The 20161-nt window shown below is 36.8% G+C and overlaps 1 protein-coding gene across 1 annotated transcript; it reads right to left on the bottom strand.

Moving 5' to 3' along the window:
* Positions 1-2441: 2441 nt before the first annotated feature.
* Positions 2442-19871, bottom strand: fnta (farnesyltransferase, CAAX box, subunit alpha). Its single transcript, XM_088626311.1, has 9 exons — positions 19658-19871; positions 16212-16297; positions 15448-15562; positions 12461-12565; positions 11002-11128; positions 9865-10013; positions 8440-8502; positions 7391-7562; positions 2442-2925 (listed from the first exon to the last, which is right to left on the bottom strand). The coding sequence occupies exons 1-9, from the start codon at positions 19789-19791 to the stop codon at positions 2779-2781; spliced, it is 1098 nt and encodes a 365-aa protein (XP_088482437.1). The 5' UTR covers positions 19792-19871; the 3' UTR covers positions 2442-2778.
* Between the last annotated feature and the right edge of the window lie 290 nt (positions 19872-20161).

Below are 20161 nucleotides of genomic sequence, written 5' to 3' on the forward strand. Positions count from 1 at the left end.
AAAGATAATTGACTCTTACAAAGCAGGGGAAGGCTATTAAAAGATATCTAAACACTTCCTGCTTGCAACTTCCACTGTCTGAAATGTTATTAAGAAATGGAAGTTAAGGGGAACAGTTGTAAGTTAAGACTAGATCTGGAAAATCAAGAAAAATCTCAGAACTTCTCGTAGACTGGTCAAGAATGCAAAGCAAAACCCCCCATATCACTGCAAAGGACCTGCAGGAAGGTTTAGTTGGCACGGGAGTAGTGGTGCACCGGTCCACTGTGCAGCATTGTTTGCACAAACATGATCTGCATGGAAGAGTCATCAGAAGGAAACCTTACCTGCGATCTCATCACAAAAGTCAATGGCTGAAGTATACAACACAAGACTTGCAGTAGATGAGCCAGAGGCATTTTGGAACCAAGTGCTGTGGTCTGATGAAGTAAAAATTGAACTTGTTGACTACAATCACCAAAGGTACGTTTGGAGAAAAAAAGATGAAGAAAAGAACACCAACTGTTTAGCATGGGGGTGGATCTATATGCTTTGGGGTTGTGTGGCAGCCAGTGGCACAGGAAATACTGTATGGGTAGAGAGAAGAATGGATTCTACTATCAACAAATCCTGTCCAACAGTCAGTGAAGAAACTGAATCCAAGAAGAGGTTGGATATTATAACAACACTATGATCCAAAACATACCTCAAAATAAACCATGAACTACTTCAAGAAACGAAAGATTAAGGTTTTTGGAATGGCCTTCACAGTCCCCACACTTGAATATTACTGAAAATCTGTGGGTAGATCTCAAACATGCAGTGCATGCAAGATGACTTAAGTATTTCTGAACTAGAAGCGTTCTGCAAGGAAGACTGGGGAAAAATCCTAAAGCAAGAATAGAAAGATCGTTAGCTGGCTACAAGAAATGTTTGGATGCTGCGATGTGATGAAAGGGGGCGTTACTAAGTACTGATAGGGTGCCCAAACTTTTGCACATGCCACGTTTACTGTTTTATTTTCTTCAATCTGTTAAATTCAGCAAATAAATAGTTGCAATAATATGTCAAGTTTAAGTTTGTTTGCTGCAGAGGTTGTGTTAACTTCTTCTTACTTAGAAAATAAACAAAACATGTAATTTGGCCAGGAGAGCCCAAACTTTTGCATACAACTGTATATTTATATTTAAATTTTAAATACTGAAGGCAGGTTAGCATTGCTACTTCTCAGTGCTTGGGTTCCATTCCAACCTGAGGAGCTATCTGTGTGGAGTTTATATGCTCTCCTCAGGGAAACTCTGGTTTCCTCCCACAATCCAAAGACATACTGATAGTTTAATTGACTTCAGGGAAAATTGGCCCAAGGTGTTAGTCTGTGTTTGTGTCTGTTTGCCCCATCATCGACCATCATCCCGCCCAAAGGATACCCTGCCCTACCCACATTGCTTGCATTGATAGGTTCTGAGTCTCCCTCAACCCTGTATTGAAAGAAGCAGTTAGAAAATACTGTATTTGAATGGATGGATAGTGAAGGCATACTCACTTTACAAAGTTGAAAATGTATCTGTGCACAGAGCCTCAAAACAACTTCTCACTCCATACCTTTATATTTTCAGAAACATGGAGCTTCACAAACAGTAGGAGGCCCTTCAAACCATATGATTCACTGGGCTACTAGTAAACAATTTCATCAAGCCATTTCCTAAAAGAAGAAATGTTATTAACTTTTATCTGGCTTGTTCCCATACGTTTGTTTTCAAAATACACCACACAATTCTCGCACAAGCACAAGAAAAATCAAGTCTCCATCACAGTCTCCTCTGTTCAAGACTAATAAAGTTCGATTCTTGTAATCTAACAGTAGTCCAGACTCGTCACAATATTTTTCTTGCTTCTTCATAACCAAAGTCTAATATTTGGATGCCTTAAGATTTCTGTATTTCACACTGTATTTTATTACTTTCTTTGCTTTTAGTAGTTTCCCCACAATATCTAAAGATGCAAATTGTGTATCAACATAAAACCTTGTCTTTTTCATGATTAGCTTCTACAAGCCAAGTATATTCCCTTCACATATTTCTAATTTTAATTTTTTCTACCTTTATGTAATAGTTGCAATAGTTATATAATAGTTGCACTTCTTTGCATTAAATGTAATTAATGTACTTTGCTCCTATGTGTTTTCTAAACCTCCTATTTTAATATAATCTGCCAAGCTTATTAAGTATAAAGGATCATTGATATAAATAAAGTCCTTCTTCACTAGTTGTCCTCCACACTAATTATCATTGCAATTTCAGTATTTATTGGGGGGGAAACACAACATACGCTTAATCCCTTTGAAAATACTTTACCTTTCTGAATCTTCTACATAACACTTTCATACAAACATAAGATAAATCAAATGCTATACAGCAGAAAAACATAAAATTGAGTTTGTAAACAGAAGCAAGGACAACAGCTTTAGTCAGGTACAATTATATTATTAATTCTAGCGTACAAAAGACTTTACAGTCTAAGCAATGCAGAATATGGCTACACAATGTTTTGGCAAGTTATTATATTTCCGCCTAAGTTAAGGGAGTTAAGTTTTTTCTGTGATAGGAGGTTCTTGGTGTTCAACCACCCAAAACCTCTCCTGAACTCAATTTAAACACTTCAGCATCATGATTTGAATACTTTCAATATGCATTCTTCTTATCCTTGCTGGTATGAATACTCATTACCAATGTGGTAATGATGACCTGTTGCCAAAATTATTTTTCTGCAGCAAATTATCGTTTCAAATCCTTGGTCATATCAGTCATTTCCACAATTTTCTTGATGCTCTTGCAAAGGAGTTGTGGATTCCTCACTGGTGCCATATTTGTCTTTCAATGATCTCCCAATGTATCTCCAGTATTCTTTCCTGATGCTATCCTTTTCTTCTGCAAGTAGTTCACACAGCTATAAATTGAAAAAAAATTACACAAACATCCATTAGTGAAACATCATCATTATATTTTTACACAGAAGGTGACCTTCCTCATAAAAAGCACATGGTAGCAATTAACGAGGGCTCTCAATTAACAGCTATGAGGACTGCTTGTAGCCATTTCTAGCAAAAAGAGAATGGGTAGATAAGGTTACATACCAAATATACAAGAAAACCCCAGTTTCCATTTTTATACAAATATAATACTGTCTGTGTTAGGATAAGATATTCTGACGTGCTGGGCATATAATCTTAGGTCTAAGTAGTTCAGGTGGGTAGCTGCATCAGTATGCGTAGGCTGCGAAGGAACAAGTAATAGGTTTATTCCATGCAGAAAAGAGAAGAAAGAAAACACAATGTTTTGGCCGTGGAGCCTTCTTAGTGTGAACGTTGTGTTTTATTATTTTGTATTATTTTTTCAGCATGGATTAAACCTATTACTTTTCTCTTATTAATCATAGGTCTTAGTATGACATGGTATGTATAAGATTACCACATAAATAATGAATTGAGACTGAGGCAGAGAGAACTGTATTAAGAGAATTTTAGATTACATCTATGTCCCAAGTTTGATCAGTTTCTAGCTTCAAAATATAATCTTCCAACAGTAAAAAAAGGTACACAACTAAGTCATAAATGTCTGCAAAGGCACAATGGGAAGATCAATAAGATGTAAACAGGTAAAAACGAATGCTCAAATTATTGTTTAATATCTTTCTTGCACTCCTTTTATATTAAACATACAGATATGACTTGCGAGAATTAATTTTCCCCAAACTATTCAAAGACTGGACTGATTAAACAACACTGCAGCTACTCTTATTTTAATAGATCTGCCTCACCCACAGACTTAATATAAGCAAATACAAAAGCAAAAATCCTTGTGTCAAAAAAAAATGTTTAAATTATTCTGCATCGGTATTTGCAAGAAGGTACACAAAAATAAAGGTGCTGTAGACCTATTAAAGCTGGAACAAAAACAGTAGGATTTTATAACGCAAAAAACAACAACAATCATTATCTGAATTCAATAGTGGATGGGTACTTTATCTGACAGAAATGTCAGTTGACAAAATGTGAAATAAGTATATATTGTAAGAGGGAGTTGGAATTTAAAACTGTGTACTCATGTACATTGCAGTACAGAAATGTACTCAAATACTTCTTCATCATACTTTTTTCCCCTTCCATATTCCATAAATCATAAAATGTATATTTTCTACTCCTTAATACACATATTCATTATCACAGATGGAATATACATCTACTCAATATCCCCTAAATTCTCAATTATGTTGTGCAATTAACTTTCCCCTCCATACAGAAAGAACACTTTAATGTAACATTTCCCCTCAAAATAGGTACAACCCCACCAACACAAGAAATATAATTACTTGCATCTTAGGCACCTTTTCAGATGTTTTTTGGTTTCACATTCAGCAATTTTTAACTGCAATGATTGAAAAAATTGTTCCAATATGCTAACATTAATAATGCTGTGAGTTAATTCCACTGTCCAGTTTTAAAGCGACAATAAGACACACAAAAACAGTATATGCACTTTGCAACAAAATTCAAATTTTGAAAAAGTAAATGAAGTTATATTTAATATTAAATTAAATATTCTGCTGTGTTTACAGGTAGCCTGGGAGAACTTTAATGTAACCACTTTTCTTGTAAAAGTGTTTGTATTGCATCGTTTCTTTAGTACTCAACTTAGCGTAACCATTGAGAAGTTATGGGACTGTAAATTGTTGTTGATTATATGAAATCATGCAAATGTTGCTTTTAAAGTAATTCTGGGTGCCAATTACTTTTTGCCTTTAAATCATACCATTTTGCTGAAGAGGTTATAGCAAGAGGGCTACCTATTCATATACAATATCGATGAAGGACATGCATCACTGTTTCTTTAAATACGCTAAACCAGAACCATGCACAATCAGCTAAGGTTTTGTTGGCTGAGGCCATACTTGTCCCTTTTGTGTGCTGACAAACCTCTCACCTACTACATGCAATAAAACAATGGCAAGGATCACCCTCACGTTTATTTTAATAATGTCTGTGGTGTAATATATCACAGCACAGTTCTACATTCTTTACCACACATCTTGCACCATTTCAGTCTTCAATGTACATGCTTAAAAAACTAAAATGATCATTGGATCATGAAGAAAACTGTTATTCAAAATAATCGGAAATTATTAACTATCATTTAGAATTAATTATAATTACATGACTGTATAACAGCTGGTAGATAATAGGGTGTTAAAAAATCGGGAGGAGGTCAAATTCTCATCTTGTTCTTCCGTGCATAAGTGACGGGTATAAAGTCTGTGATTGAGCAAGGACTGCACCTTCTTTTTTAGCACCCACCCTCCACCCCAGCTTCACCACTGCTGCATTTTCTCCGTGCCTCATCCCTCATACTGTAAGTGAGAGAGGGCAGATGACCACTGGCTATCACTCTTATTTCTTCGACCAGGTGAGTTACAGCCAAAATATTACAGGAAATACACTATCCTTTTATATTTGACGGTTCACCATTACAAGTTGACCAAAATGAAAGTGTTAAAATTCAGAACTATTACGGAGTTTTATATAAAATTCTAAAACTGTTTGATTTTAAGTATTAACATTTTCAGTATTTAGCTCAAATGAACAGAAAACACAACCCTGAGACCAAAGACCCTAGTCAGTGGGCTGAGCTACAGTTAATCTTTGAACATTGCAGAGCCATGATCATCAGTGTAAGGAGTGCTGTGGCTGAACTGGTTGTGTATGACTTCAAGCAGTCATGAATGAATGACAGCATGACCTTAACCATCATAAAACAGAATATTATTCTGTATCATATAAATTATAATACAAATGTTCGCTGTATTTACAGTATTTAAACAGTTTGGGTGGTGGGAGGTGTTCAGTTCTGGGTCATGACGATAGTCAGCAATATTTCCAGCATTACTCATTCTCTCTTCTACAGACCAGAGATCACTCCCTGGAAGGTACAGTCACAGTCACACTGCAGAACACCAGCACCACAAAGAAAAGAAAAAACTTTCACGCCAGCAGTGCCGATTAGAGATATCTTATGCTGATCATGCATATTTAATCCTGAAATGTTAACAGTCGCCTCCATCTTCAGCTAGTATAACCCCGGCTAAGGATTTTTAAATTCCAAAAGTTCATCACTGCTGGATTGCTGTGCAGAATTAAGAGTATGAAGATTAGAAATTAAACTCACCCTGACTTGCCTGGATCATAAGAGTTCAACCAAGTGCCTTTGCAGGTTTAATTGCTTAATTAACCCAAGTGTTGACGATAACTTTGATGAATTAAGGATTAGCTGAAGCATTGTGTGAACAACGTGTTACAATGGAAAGGAAAGGAATTACCATGGTTGACTCCTCCTGAACTACAGAAAAGCTGCCAATCTAATGTGTCTAAGGTTTCCCCAGTATCCCTGAAAAGGATTTCTCATAGGAGTCTGTGCTTTCTTATGCTCTGGATGTCTTTTTAAGGTGTATTTATGGTTAAGCACAAACACTGAATTTTGTATAAAGAAGAGAACAACTGTCCATTGGTATTCAGAGAAAACAGAAAGGAACCAAAGTCAGAACAAAATGTGATGATACTCTATTTCATATTCTACACAACTGGAAATGTAATGGTGTGGATGAGAATAACATTATCACTTTACATTTACATTACTTTAAGCTAGTTTAAATTGTTTCCCTGTTAATATCATCATTAAAAACATTCCAGGTTTAAAGGTAGGTTCTCCTATAAAAATAAATGCAGTAACCATTAGCCATATGAAGTCTTTGTAAATTGTAATCTGTAATGGTTATTGCCCTCTAATCACTACAATTATTAAATAAATGTCTCATTATGCACATTACAGTGAAGAGCTGAATTATATAACTAAGCTAACAGGAATACCCAGGAGTGTGCTGTGTGTATTTGAAAGACATAAAAGCTGGAAAATAATTCCTATTGTCATCTATATTAATCAATAAAGAATGTTAAAATAAACACTTAAAGTAAACATTAATCAGTTAAATGTGCAGAATTAACCATGGAATTGCACATTCCACTATGAGCATGTTGCTCTACAACAGCTACACGGCAGTCCAGAGACGATTTTTTTTCTTTCCAAAGAGATAAGAAACAAAGATTACCTTCCAGCTTGTTTTAAGATATTTAATTAAATCTGTTAATCCTCTATCCAATGCCTACAGACAAAACTCGTGTCATTTATTCCTCCTCATCAACCCACAATTACGCAGAATGGCTTTTCAGGAAAAGACTAAAAGGCACTTTGGTCGTGCACTTCTTTCCTCACTAATAAATTAATTCGGATATTCTTGTCTTGTTGTCACCCCCGTCGGAGCTACGCCTCCTGTTGCTTTGCTATCCCCTGCAGTCCATACTGACCTCAAGTGCCTTGGTTAAGAGCTCCTCCTGATTACTGCTCTCGCTTTCGAGCATGTCTTCATATAGGTCTACCAGGAAGGCAAACAAGTACGGAGAGCTGTGTGTTTTCCGCAGCTCCAGAATCTCCTCCAGCAAGCCTGGCCGTGCCGACAATGCTCGATCTTGTAATATTCTATGATAAATGCAGAAAAAAGGTGCCATTTATGGTGCGTATTGATAGTGACTAAAGGCTGTATATTAAAATCACTAAAAACTGGAACAAAATATTTTTTCCCGTTTTGCCTGCACCGGTGAGACACAAATGATCTCTCTGCCTTTCCGGAATAATTTCTGCAATTAAAGTTTCCTTAAACGGGCACAAAAAGTTAGAAATCATTCTGTGCAAACAAGAAAAAGTGTTTTTTTTTAATGCTGAATGCTACATTACACAGTGTATAATTACACATTTCAAATAGTCATGCAGTAGTCGGCCATGCCTGCATGATAGCAATTAAAAAATGTAATTTGCAGAATTCATTGTTTATGCCTTCACATTTCTTGTTAATTTCATAATTGCAAAATTAGCCATAAATCAGCATTTACCTGTTTATATAAATACGTAACATTATTCAGAAAATATTTGTTTTTCTAAACACTTTTTAATTATAAACACATAACATATTTTATATATATATATTATAATATACATTCCCAGATTTCTACTTATTAGAACTTGTCAGATCTGTTAGCTTTGTTTTTAAAATGTTATCTGTGAAAGTGGTAAAAGGTATACAAATACCATCTTCAACATCAAAGCAGAAGTTGTAAAGTAACATTTTCTTTCTGACTTTCTGGTTCAGCTAATCATGCAGTGCTTATGTACAAGTCTAAATATTTTTCACATTACAGTTCAATACACAACACTGCTGACACCTGCTGGCTGAAAATAGAAATAACTCACATTTGATCTCAAAGATTCTGTACATAAAAACACAGAAATTAGCTCATCAGTTATGGGATACAAGTTCAAATCTGTTTTTATCAATTTAATTAGCTGTACATTAAGATACCCTTTCAAGTAGTTCCAGGCACTTTCATTTTGAGGAGCCTTTCTGATGGACTGCAGACAGTACCTGTAATACAGTGACAAAAATACTTTTACTCAAGGTGAACTTACATAAACAAAAGAGGAGTTTTGAAAGGTCTGTTATTCACATATTAACATGAGTACAAACATTATTCTAAAACATTTATGAAATTTGTGTCAAGACACCCAGAGACCATTCATTCAAAATAAACTTTTACAGATGGACTTTTCAGTCTACAATAGGGCCATGCCATATATATTAACACATAGGTTGTCTTCCATTACACATGTTTAAGATCTAAAAATGTCAAAGGAAAAGCTCTGTCAAAGGAAAAGACTAATTTTCTTCTAATCTATATTTAAAATCAATGCATTTTTGTTATATCTATGAATTAAATATTTAGTGATGAGAAAATGTCTTCCAACATACATGCATTTTTGTTGAAAATAACTTTGTTTATTTTTTTAGCACACAGTTCAGACTGATACAAATGGTTCTATTGCTGCATACATGTGCTGGGTCTAACCATCTACTACTATTGTATCCACTACTTTCGGAAGTGTAATGAACAGTATTTGTTAAACCACACCGATCTGATAATATCATCTCCGATATTAAGTGAATGACACTGCTGAATGGGTTAAATATCAATACCTAACATGACTAAGGGGCAGATGATGACTTGAGCCTTTCCTGTACCTGAGTCTCTTGGTTATCCTTGGGTTTGAAGCAAGCAAAAAATAACTGCCTGGTGTAAGTGGCTCAACTGGTAAGTTACGGGCCCTAATGCAGGCTGAGTTCTACAATCACCGATTTGAGCCTGGATCACGTTACTGGCCACCCACCCCAGAGACTCCCCAAGGTGTAGACTAGGGTGGGATTAGTCGGCCAGGGTTTTCCTGGTTCTCATCAACGCCTGCGGCCTCATGGGCACTAGCAGGCATGCAGTGTTGTTAGTGAGGGCGCGCCTCTCCTCTCATCAGCACTGAACCTGCAGTATAATGCTGTGGAGCCTGTAACATGTTAAAAGACAAAAGCTAGAAGTGGGGTTTGGGTTAAAGGATTCTGACCAAACTTTCTTATTCTCTCCTGGGTGCATTCACTACTGCATGTAGGAACGTACAGTAAAAAAAAAAACACAACGGGCTATTCCAAATTAGGTGACTCTTACAAACTTAAAGGGTGATTTTAAATTAAAAATTGCCTACATAAAACACACAGACCATTTATCCATTTGTTATTTTCAGAACATGCTTTCATGATATATTTGTAGGCAAAATACATGTACTGTATTTAAAATTGGTGCTATTTACCTAGCTTTACACCTGCCGGTTTTAAACAACTAAAATTAAAAAGGGAACTAAACAAACCCACACTACAGATATATTGTTGAGTGACAGCACTCACTGAACTTCTCGGTCCATGATGGCTGGATCGTTATAGCCCGTGGTGTGGGCGATGACAAAGTGCCTCTGGTTCCAGGCTGAATTGTTCCTTACATCATCCTCCAGGAGCTGCTCCACATACTCCAACTCATTTTCCCACAGCTTGTACTCCTGCCAAGAATAAAACACACATCCTACACAGGGCTCAGGCCACATTAGCAGCTCTGTATACATTTATTTCACATCAAGTCTCAAATGTCTGAGTCATTGTTTTCATTCAGGAAAAAGCATCTCTTCTGAAACTCTCTGCTGAACCATTTAGATTTGATTTGGATGGCATTTGCCTTCTGTCACTATGCTACAACTGCAAATAAATCATATTTGTATTTGCCAACACAAATCAGATGCTAAGATAATACTCAGCAGAGGTTATTATGCCTAAAACAATGTGCCATGTGCAAAACATAGAAAACCTTCATAGGTGAACAAAAAATAAACAACAAGAATAGGCATTTGAATTGTATTTATTCTGTTGGTTTGCCTGTCTGTATTCAAAGACGCAAAAAAATACAATTTTATTGAATGTAATAAAAAATGTAAGCTATAGTTAAACTTCTGTGCAGCTGGAATACAGTTCTACAAACAGCCTTGTAGAGCCACGCAGAGCTGTAGCCAGTTTTTGATCTGAACAGGACTATCAGATGTCATCGAAGTAAGTTTGGAAAAAGACAGATTTCATTTATTTCAAAGTCCAACTGTAAAAAACATTAAATGTGATGAAACACAGATTCATTTCCTAATAGCGCATGGTCTAACAAAAGAACAACAATTTTTGTTGGTCTCCTTAAATCACCACCAGCTGAAAGCCTTTGAAAAGAGTTAAACTCTTAATTAAATCATTAAGAGCTGAGCTGGTAGGACAAATTCTGGTAAACAGCCATGATCTGCATGATCCACAATATGTATTTTTAGACAGATGTACTGAATTTATACAGGTTTATAACAGGCTGAACAAGGACATTAAAACCAGTTACTTTTAAATATTTATAGCTGAAACCTATGCGCGTCTTTGTTTTATTTTCAGATAGCTTCCCCCCCCACACAGTAAGAGCTTTTATGACTGTGTAAATGCATGACTACATGTCAGGGCAAATCTTACCTGAATGACCCATTGCCTGTGCTGCCAGGCATGGTAGTTCTTGGCATCTTGGTTGAGAATGTCGGCAATGAACTCCAGCTCCTGAGAAGGATCATTCAGCCATTCCACAACCATCCGTCTGTGATGCCTTACACCCAGAACACAGGCTGTTAGTTCCCAATTGTCAATGTGTACAGATTAGAACAAACACTCAGCAGAGTCAGAACCACAGTTCCAGAGCACAGACCTTGTAAGATCAGCATCACCGTCATACTGCCCCTGACTAAAAGACAATCTAGCACCAGAAAGGGACTTAAATGAGGCAAAACACATTCATGTCTTCTCATAAAAACAACAAATAATTTCTGCTTCTCAAGAGGACAGTTTTATACACTTTTTCATCTCTACAAACTGGTCAGTGTTAATATTCTATTTTAATGGTGGTACAACTTCAAGACAGATGTTAAAGTCATATGGAATTATCCTTTTATAAATATAAAATATGTGCAACCCAGTACCAATTTACGCATGTACATGCTAAAAGTAAATAACTGTGGACACTCATCTCTTTGGCATCCTTTCCAATGTTCTTTCAACGTTCTGGTACTATTCATTAAACGCTGTTCTTTGCCAAAAACAAAAGTCGGTACAAAATATAACTTGTGGGAAATGTAGGTAGTGGTCTAAACTCTGAAATATCAAAAACTGAGCAAAGAAAAAGGCTAAGGGAATGTAAAAAGTCATTCAGGCAGGATTCAGACAACTTTTTTTCTTCCCATTTCATAAAAACATTAGTGGAAGAACAAGATAGCCTCATACAATACCTTTATAATGACCCCAAAATTATTTTTCTGTGCCAATTATGAAGAAAAATATTACCGCAGAAACATTTTAAGAGTTCCAAATCAGTCAAACGTGGCAGTCCTGTAGTTCATGAACTGGAGGGCAGTCAAACCTGATATTTATAACCATTTCTTCCAATATGAACATAATTGCAAAGTATAAATACAATCAAGGAAATTTAATCTAAAAATTGCCTTTTTAGATTGATTTCATTGTAACAATACAAGCACATTTTTACACAGCAATATTGTGGATGATAAGCTTTTAAGACCAGACTAATCAATGCCAATGAGAGAGTACAATCGTATTCCAATGTTTATTTAAAGAAGCGTCAGTGCAATTGATAACTAAGGCTGGGTACGTTCTGCAACACAGTTGTTAGAAATAAATCTAAATTAGACAAGAGCTGCATGTTAATGGCTCATTTTTTTCACTGTTGCATTAGTTCACACTGGATCATGTATTACAACATTATAACATTCAATAGACAGTGTGAAAGAAATATCACGATCCATAAATATTTGATCAATTCTTATAACCCCGTGAGGAATACATACAGTACAGTAAATAAACTATGGTTCATTCATTTAGTCAGAGAGAACAGAGAAGAGGAAACTGAAAGAAAAAATGTTTTTACCAGACTTGGTAGTTTTTTGGCTGGTCTTCAATGATGGCTGTTATATACTTCATCTCTTCATAAAGGTCCTTCTTCAAAGACTGTAAAAGGACTCTGCGATAATGCCTGAAATTGTAGAAAGCCGAATATTAACTTAGTATTATATAAGATCCAAAGAATTAAAATTCACTTTTACAATACGAATGAAAAGTGCTGATTATTATTAAAAGATATTGTACTACTCTATGTAGCTGGTTTGATGATATTTTCTTTCTTTAATATTTATCTTTTATCTAAACAGAAATTTACAAATTGTTCACTGCAGCTTCTTTAAATTGAAAAGTCTACTGTTCAATGCTAAGCAACATATAAGACGGTGTATAAGAAGTCAGAGCTACTCATTCTAACTCATCATTAATTTAACATTGTACTCTACTTGCTTCTCTACGGTAGGCTAGTCCAGCAGCTCCACATATGCTATGAGGTTCAGCGGGACTGTCCTGACTCGCAGATTATTAGGGTATTTGGAAAGGTATACTTCAGACAAGTTTCTGTGCTGCAACAGGTTCCGAAACAAATCACAGAAGTTGCTAAGTAGAATAATTAAGGTATGAGCATAACAGAAAAAAATAATAAAAATGAAAGAAAATGCTTTTAAAATATAAGAGCCATAACTGTCAAAATGCATAACTGAAACAGTTTTTTAATAGGAGTTGCTTATTTCTCTGTGAGCCAAACTAAAAGGCTTGACGTGGTCTATGGCAAGCTCAGTTACGAGCAGAATCTATCGGAATGCCATACAGCACATAACGTTTTCTGCAATTCTTTTTCTCTAGTGGTGCCTGTGACTCAGACCAATGGTCTGGCTGCCAGAAAGTCAACTGGAACAGCAAGCTATTACACAGCTGTGCCGGCTAACTTGTGCGACAGTGTGCCATTAGGTCCATCAACCCCCTGGCCACACAGTTAACTACAGTGAGCTAACAGACATCAGCAGACTCACTCACCACATGAGTCAGTGCTAGGAGGTAGTCCAGGGGTGGATAAGAGATCTTTAGGTTACAACCTCAAAAAGAGCTCAGTGAGTATAGGCCTGAGCACAGGTTGATCATGGGGTCAGGGTTTCCAGCCACCTGCGACCAGATTCCCCACAACTGATTGACTGCCAGCGAGGGTTCTCTTAGATTTCCACTACATAGTAGCCCCTTTGACCTCCTGAGTAATTGCAGGCATTAGATGCAGTCAGTAAGACATTACAGTCAACTCTGAACCTCCTGTATGCGAATGCGGTGCCTGCGATATGTTAAAATATGAGTTACTCTTAGGTAAGAGGGTTGCCTACTCTTCTTCATTCTGTTTGGGAGCTATGAGTAACTGGCAATTCTTAAATCCAGCGGTGCGCTGTTTGGCCTTATTTAGTTCCAGATAGGAACCAAAGGGGAGTGATAAGACCTCCCAGCAGAGCAGAGTAATTAGGAAGCCCTGTGACGTTTCATGCAAAAATGAGGAATACTTACAGACAATTAGCCACAGGAGCATTTATACTCCAAAGGTGCATAAAGAAGAGCTCAAAAAGGACAAAAAAGACAAATATACCCCAAAGTTGTCAAACGGAGGCAGAATTGGAGAACAGGCTTTTGTTTCATAAGAATGTTAAGAGAGCAAAAGAAAGACACTGATATTTAAGCACAAGATTTACAAGCATGGCTATTGATGCTCAATCATGAGGCACTGGAGGTCTTATTCTTTATTAAGAAGAAATTTCTCACCCTTGCCCGAATCAGAACTGATTTTGACCCAACAGGGGAAGTTGGGAAGAAACTAGAAACTACGAAACTAGAGTTGCAGCCCAGTTCATAATGTCCTGTCACAACCCGAAGAACAGGGAGCTTGTTACACAATAATGTTTCATTGCATCGGTTGCACCAATAAAGCTCTCTGAAATGGGATAAAGAAAAGCTAAGTCCTGGAGGGGGAAGGTGAGGCCTTGGACCTGCTGAGATAAAAGTACTAAGGAAAGGCAATGGAGCGACGTGGCCCTGAACCAGCACTGAAGAAGGCAAAATTACAGATTCTGGCATCAGTTTCTTTATAGAAATTCCAGAGCTGTGATGAACAAAGGCTAGAGAGTGTGGTCACCCCTGGACAGCTCAGCTGGCCAGCATTAATTCCTCTCTTAAACATAGATCAGGGGGGGGAAAAAAGTTCTCACCCACCAGAAAGGAATGCAATGATTATCAAGCCCTGGAGAGGGGGATCAAGGTCTCGGAGCTTTAACCTTTTTCCTGCCTGAGGAGAAAAGAATAGGCACCCCCGAGGTCCACTGAGTTGAAAAAGAAAGGCAGTAGCCAAATGGCAGTCTAGAGACCAGGAACAACGATCCTGGAAGGCAGCCTTAGTAAAAGGAAGCCCTGTCTCAGTATGAAACAGACAGGTTTCCCTGCAAAGGGAAATACAGAGAGCAATAATTGGATGTTACAGAGATACAGAGGAAAATCTCACCTAGAGAGCTTTGAAACTCTGGGTTGTAGGGTTAAGACATTGCCAGACTAACAATGACCAATGGGAGACAATCCATCCACAGGTGATCTAAAACTCCACGTAAAATTTAGGCAAGTTTGGAACCACAAGCTGTAAGCAGTAGATATAAAGCAAAGGATGTGTGGAGAAATGTCCTGGCTTGCTAAGAAGTGGGTAAGCCGTTATAGGAGATACAACAATAAATGGTGATTCTAAATTCAAAAACAGAAGAAAAACATAAAAGCCTTATATTCTCTAGATTTTCACACATACAGATATCTGCTATGCAAGTCAGACCAGGAGCTTTGCACGGTTTTCACTATGCCCATTTACAACAGACATTCTGTCAACTCCTTCCTCTGTGTAATCGGGTGAAAGTAAAATCATTATGAACGGCTGCAAATATTGAAATCCAATGACTCAAAATGTTTTCCATCACTAAGCTGGTTTCCTTTATCATACCCGAAGACAAGCTCAAGGCAGCTTACCATACAGTGTAGTTTGCAGCATTAAGTTCAATGGCATCAGCTGTTAATGCAAAAGCCCTTTCACTTCTCTCATCTCGCTTTAACACGGCTCGGAAGTAATCATACACATCCGTAACTGTAAGAGACAAAAAAAAATTCAAAGCTTTAGCAATACAAATAGAAATGTACAGTTCTTAAGTGTAACACTAAAACAACACGCCATGAATTTCCATTCTGATCTCTGGCTATTTCTAAGACAATCTGTCCTTTCTCTTTCTTAAAAGACACAAACTAAGTATTTTTAAACATGAGCTCTACTTATGACTGAACTACGGGAACTAAGACAAAACTGCTGTTTGCAGCAGCTTATTGCAAGTCATCCTTCACAAACTGAGGGCGATGCTACATTAATAAGTCTCCATCAGATCCTTAGAAAGATGGCTTGCAACATTTCTTTTAATATAGATGCCACTTTTATTTTGTTTTCCTTCACCCAATGAATAAAAACCATCACCTTAAAAACTAAAAACAAAACATGTACAGTGCTTTACAATTCAGGTCATTTCTAAATTTGCTTAACTCATGACATTCACTCACAAAATACAGTCTAAAGTTTTGCGGAAGCAGGAAATATTCAAGTGGCAAACTCTCTTGTTTTATAGGCCAATTAAAAAAACTGAAAATCTGGAAAATCTAGCAAAAGCAGAAACACGATCTAAGACCGGAATCGAAAAGGAAATGCAAAATCTTCGGAAAAACCTGCATCTTCAGTGAATGGATCTTACACTTGTCAGAGTATGCAATCTTCACGACTGGGTTGGGACCATCATCCTGTGGCAGTGGCTCAATGTCAGACCATTCCTTCCTGTTCCTGCAAGAAACAAAAGCACATGTATCCCAGGATCATGGCAGCCAAAGTCATAAAGGATTCTCAACCATGCTTAAGCTGTCATAGTTTACTGAAGAAAAACTAACATGGCAAAATAAAAATAATTCAATCTACAGGGGCTCTTAATACTGCACCTTATCAAATGTACATTTCCCACCTTTAACATTTAGGTGACTCTTTGTGCAAAAACAGTTGTAATCTTGGTACAGCATTATGTCTGCAATGAATGCAACCTTCTGTCTGTAGATAGTAAGCATCCCTCCCTCCAGCACAGAGAGATAGAGATTAAATTTCTTAACTAATAACCCACAGCTCCAGACAACCTTTTTACCACAAGAACTACCAGTTTCCTGTTCAAAAGTCTGAAATTACAAATCCAAATACAGTAGTTATCAAAAGTATTCACCCCCCTTGGACTTTTTCACATTTTACTTTGTGGTAGTATTAACATATTAAATCGGGTTTCTTTGCTACTGATCAACGCAAAGCGCTCTGTAATAAAACGTCTAAAAATTCTCAAGATCTAAAAGCAATCTATAATAAAACTTTCACACATCCTCCTAAACTGATTATAAAAATAAAACAGAAACTAACTGATTGCAAAAGTTGCAAAACAATGTACAGAAGCCCACTTTAAAACAATTATTGACAGGTAAGCAAGAACCTCTCTCAAGCATACAGGCTTCTGTTTCATAAGAATGTTAAGAGAGTAAAAGAAAGACACTATTTAAGCAGAAGATTTACAAACATGGCTATTGAAGCTCAATCATGAGGCACTGGAGCTCTTCATGGTAAAAGAGAATGGCACATAACCAACTTCTATCTCACAAAAGGCAAAACAAGATCAAATAAGAATGGTTTCTGTTATCACACTCATTTTCTGGATCTGGAGCAAATTCCCATTATTTCCTTATCACTCTACATTTTATCAGCAACAATGTGGTTTCTTATATAAAAATATCTTCAGAGTTGCCAGATTTGGAACTATCACCTGACACAATTAAGATTGTGAAAAGGCTCCAAATACACAAGCAGCCCTACATCAATGAAAACACTCCAACTGCATCGCCCATTAACAATTCTTGTGACATCCATAAAGAAGTGGTGTTAGATACAAATTCAGACTGTAAGAAGAATGTGAAATGAGATGGAATATGAAGTGTGCGCAACGCGGAACTGTAGTTACAGCTTTGGGCTTATACTTCACTCAAATGGCTTTAGGAAAATATACCCGTTTATACAGCTGAGTAAGTCACTAAAAGCATAACCCAAAAAAGCTAATAATCAAAAAAAGTCCTGGTGAAGACACCAACTTCTTATCTCTTTCCTTCAGCCCTTCAATGATGAAAGTTAGGACAAGGAGCGGATCAGGCTAAAAATGAACCTCATATACACTCCGTCCTGGAAATCTGGAAATAAATGACTGAGGGAGATCTGCAATTTGAAATTTAATGGGAGTATTATGGTGTGCCAGAAGTGATGATGTGCTTTTTAAGCTAAAAAATACCAAATATAAACTGGTGTTTATTGACACGGCAAATAATAATTTAAGGTGAACACAAATTCCCCCAGAGAATGTAACTCATTTCATTGATGATAACACCAATCTTAAGAACAAGACAAAGAGGACATTAAAGCAAAGTTTAATTTTCATTTGAAGGTACTGTCAACTTCCTTAAATTGTATTAGAACACAGTATAATATTTTGATTAAACTGTTTCATAGTGACTATCTTGCAAATATTTTGCTCTTTGTTGTTAATAATATGCGGCAAAAACTGCATGTTTAAAATACATCGTACTGTACATGTTAATAAAACCTGGGAATAAAATCTGCTTTACACAGTGTTTATTATTTAAATGCAGCATTTACTGTATATACACTTGTTTACTCAAACGATCACCCTAACAATGATTATGCATGTAACAGATTATGAAAAACCCACATTATTCTTTAGGGTCAGGCTGCATTTTGACTTCAGAGCAACCAGTTCAGGTTAAGAACACTTACAGCTCGAGTTTGAACACTTGTAACCCAAGAAGACGTTTTTTCTGGTCCATTCCTTGTCTGTTGAATTACCAGAACCACTATAGCACAATCAAGTGTTAGGGACTCTTCTGCTCCTGGTATACACAATTTACTTTTTTCATTAATCTTCTTTTTGGCAACCCTATCTCCTGTATATACAGTATAATATTCTCTGTACTACCTACTATATAAATAAAATTATTAGTATTCCACCACAGTGATGTCTTGCAAGATGTTTTCTTTTCATTATTACAAATGTGTATGATCATGATTAAAGTGCGCCATTTCATACACTGTCCAGTACATGCCACAGGAGTTAAACAAGTAATTTTATTTAGAGCTACTAAGGTCTTTGACGGATTGTGTATCCATTTTGTCATGAACTTCCCTAATTGGCCAACATTTCTACTAAAAAGCTTTTACAGAAAAGAACAATGGAAGAAACAGGTGTTTCACTCATTGGCATAATGAAGTAAAAACAAACGGATAATTCTTAAGGAAACTTTAATATAAGAATATAACAGGGGGATGATCCATATTTTTGAAATATGAATTCTGACTGAGAACGCTTCTTACAGTAAAAAATATCAATAAACTTATTCACATTACATGCAATGAGATATTATGTGCAATCAAAATATTATAAAAATTATAATAATCATTACAAAACAGTGAAATAACAGCATACAGTCCATTCCAAGTAGCAGACATGACCACTACGGTTTACTAGCATAACAGCAAAACACAATACAGTGCAAGTTCAGCAGCGTGAGTGGCTCACACCATCTCATAATACAGAATTCACTACACCATAGCTGTGTTTTTCTCAGTCTGGTGTCGTCTAACAATACTTACTGCTGTCCAGCCTGCGATAGGAAGGAAACTATCATAGCGTCCTGTAAAAAGATTATGGCTGTTGACGCATCCGGGGCCAGTCCCAGCCCACATGTACAATCATTTTACAGACTTCCGCCGTCCACACTCTAAATCAAAAAACAGACCTGAGTCCGTATTCCTGTTTGCCTATAAATAAGCCTTTTGTTGTTCACACATGTTCTTTAATTGTGCAATAAATTAATTATTTTAACTTAGTGGGAAAAAACTGGAACGGAGCTCCTCGACCAAGTGTTAAGCTCACTACATGTTAAGCAACGCACGAAAGAGTACATTTTAAAATAAGAAATGCGTTTTAATAGCGTAAATATGAACTCTTTGATTTATAGTTTTTATAAGACACGGACAGCTTTCTCGGCAATCTGTAGAAATTCTGTACAAGTCTGCACGAGTGCGTGCAGAGGACTTAATCGTCCGTACCTGTAGAACACGTATCCCCCGATGCACAGGTCGGCTACATAATCATCTTCGGCTTCCACCTCTCCCCCAGCCTCATTGTGCCCATCTTCTTGCACCTCGGAGTTGAGGTGCGGAATTTCCTCCAAACCTGACATTGTTGGGAGCTCAAGCTTGCTAGTTTCTCTTTGCTTTGCAGACAGTTTTGACTGCGCACCAGGATGTTGAAAAGACACTGAAGGCGGGACCTCGGTCGTCATTTCCGTACCTTAAAACCAACCTGCTTTCAAAAGAGAAAAATGTGAATGAGAATTAGGATAGTTCTATGAAATTGAGAGTAATATGAGGGGTTAGCGTAGATCTAGGTAATCTTGTAGTTTTCCTGTCACTGTCAGGGGTTTTACATGTTTCATTTTTCCATGCACATCATGATCATAAGGCATCAGGATATATTTTTCATTTAGACATGCTGATACTGTCCAATTACTGCAGTAGCGTGCTTGCGTTTTTTGTACAATTGAGTTTAGG

Source organism: Lepisosteus platostomus, chromosome 1, assembly GCF_059453375.1.
Source record: "Lepisosteus platostomus isolate fLepPlt1 chromosome 1, fLepPlt1.hap1, whole genome shotgun sequence".
In the NCBI taxonomy this organism is placed as follows: Eukaryota; Metazoa; Chordata; class Actinopteri; order Semionotiformes; family Lepisosteidae; genus Lepisosteus; species Lepisosteus platostomus.

Bases quoted from the DNA above. Each gene is read 5' to 3' on its own strand.
- fnta (XM_088626311.1), bottom strand. From the start codon at position 19,791: ATGTCAGGTTTGGAGGAAATTCCGCACCTCAACTCCGAGGTGCAAGAA. The intron at 10,014-11,001 runs GTAAGATTTGCC...TATTCTTGGCAG, and splicing joins ACAGGCAATGGGTCATTCAG to GAGTACAAGCTGTGGGAAAA. The intron at 8,503-9,864 runs GTGAGTGCTGTC...ACTGTATTACAG, and splicing joins ATCATGGACCGAGAAGTTCA to GTACTGTCTGCAGTCCATCA.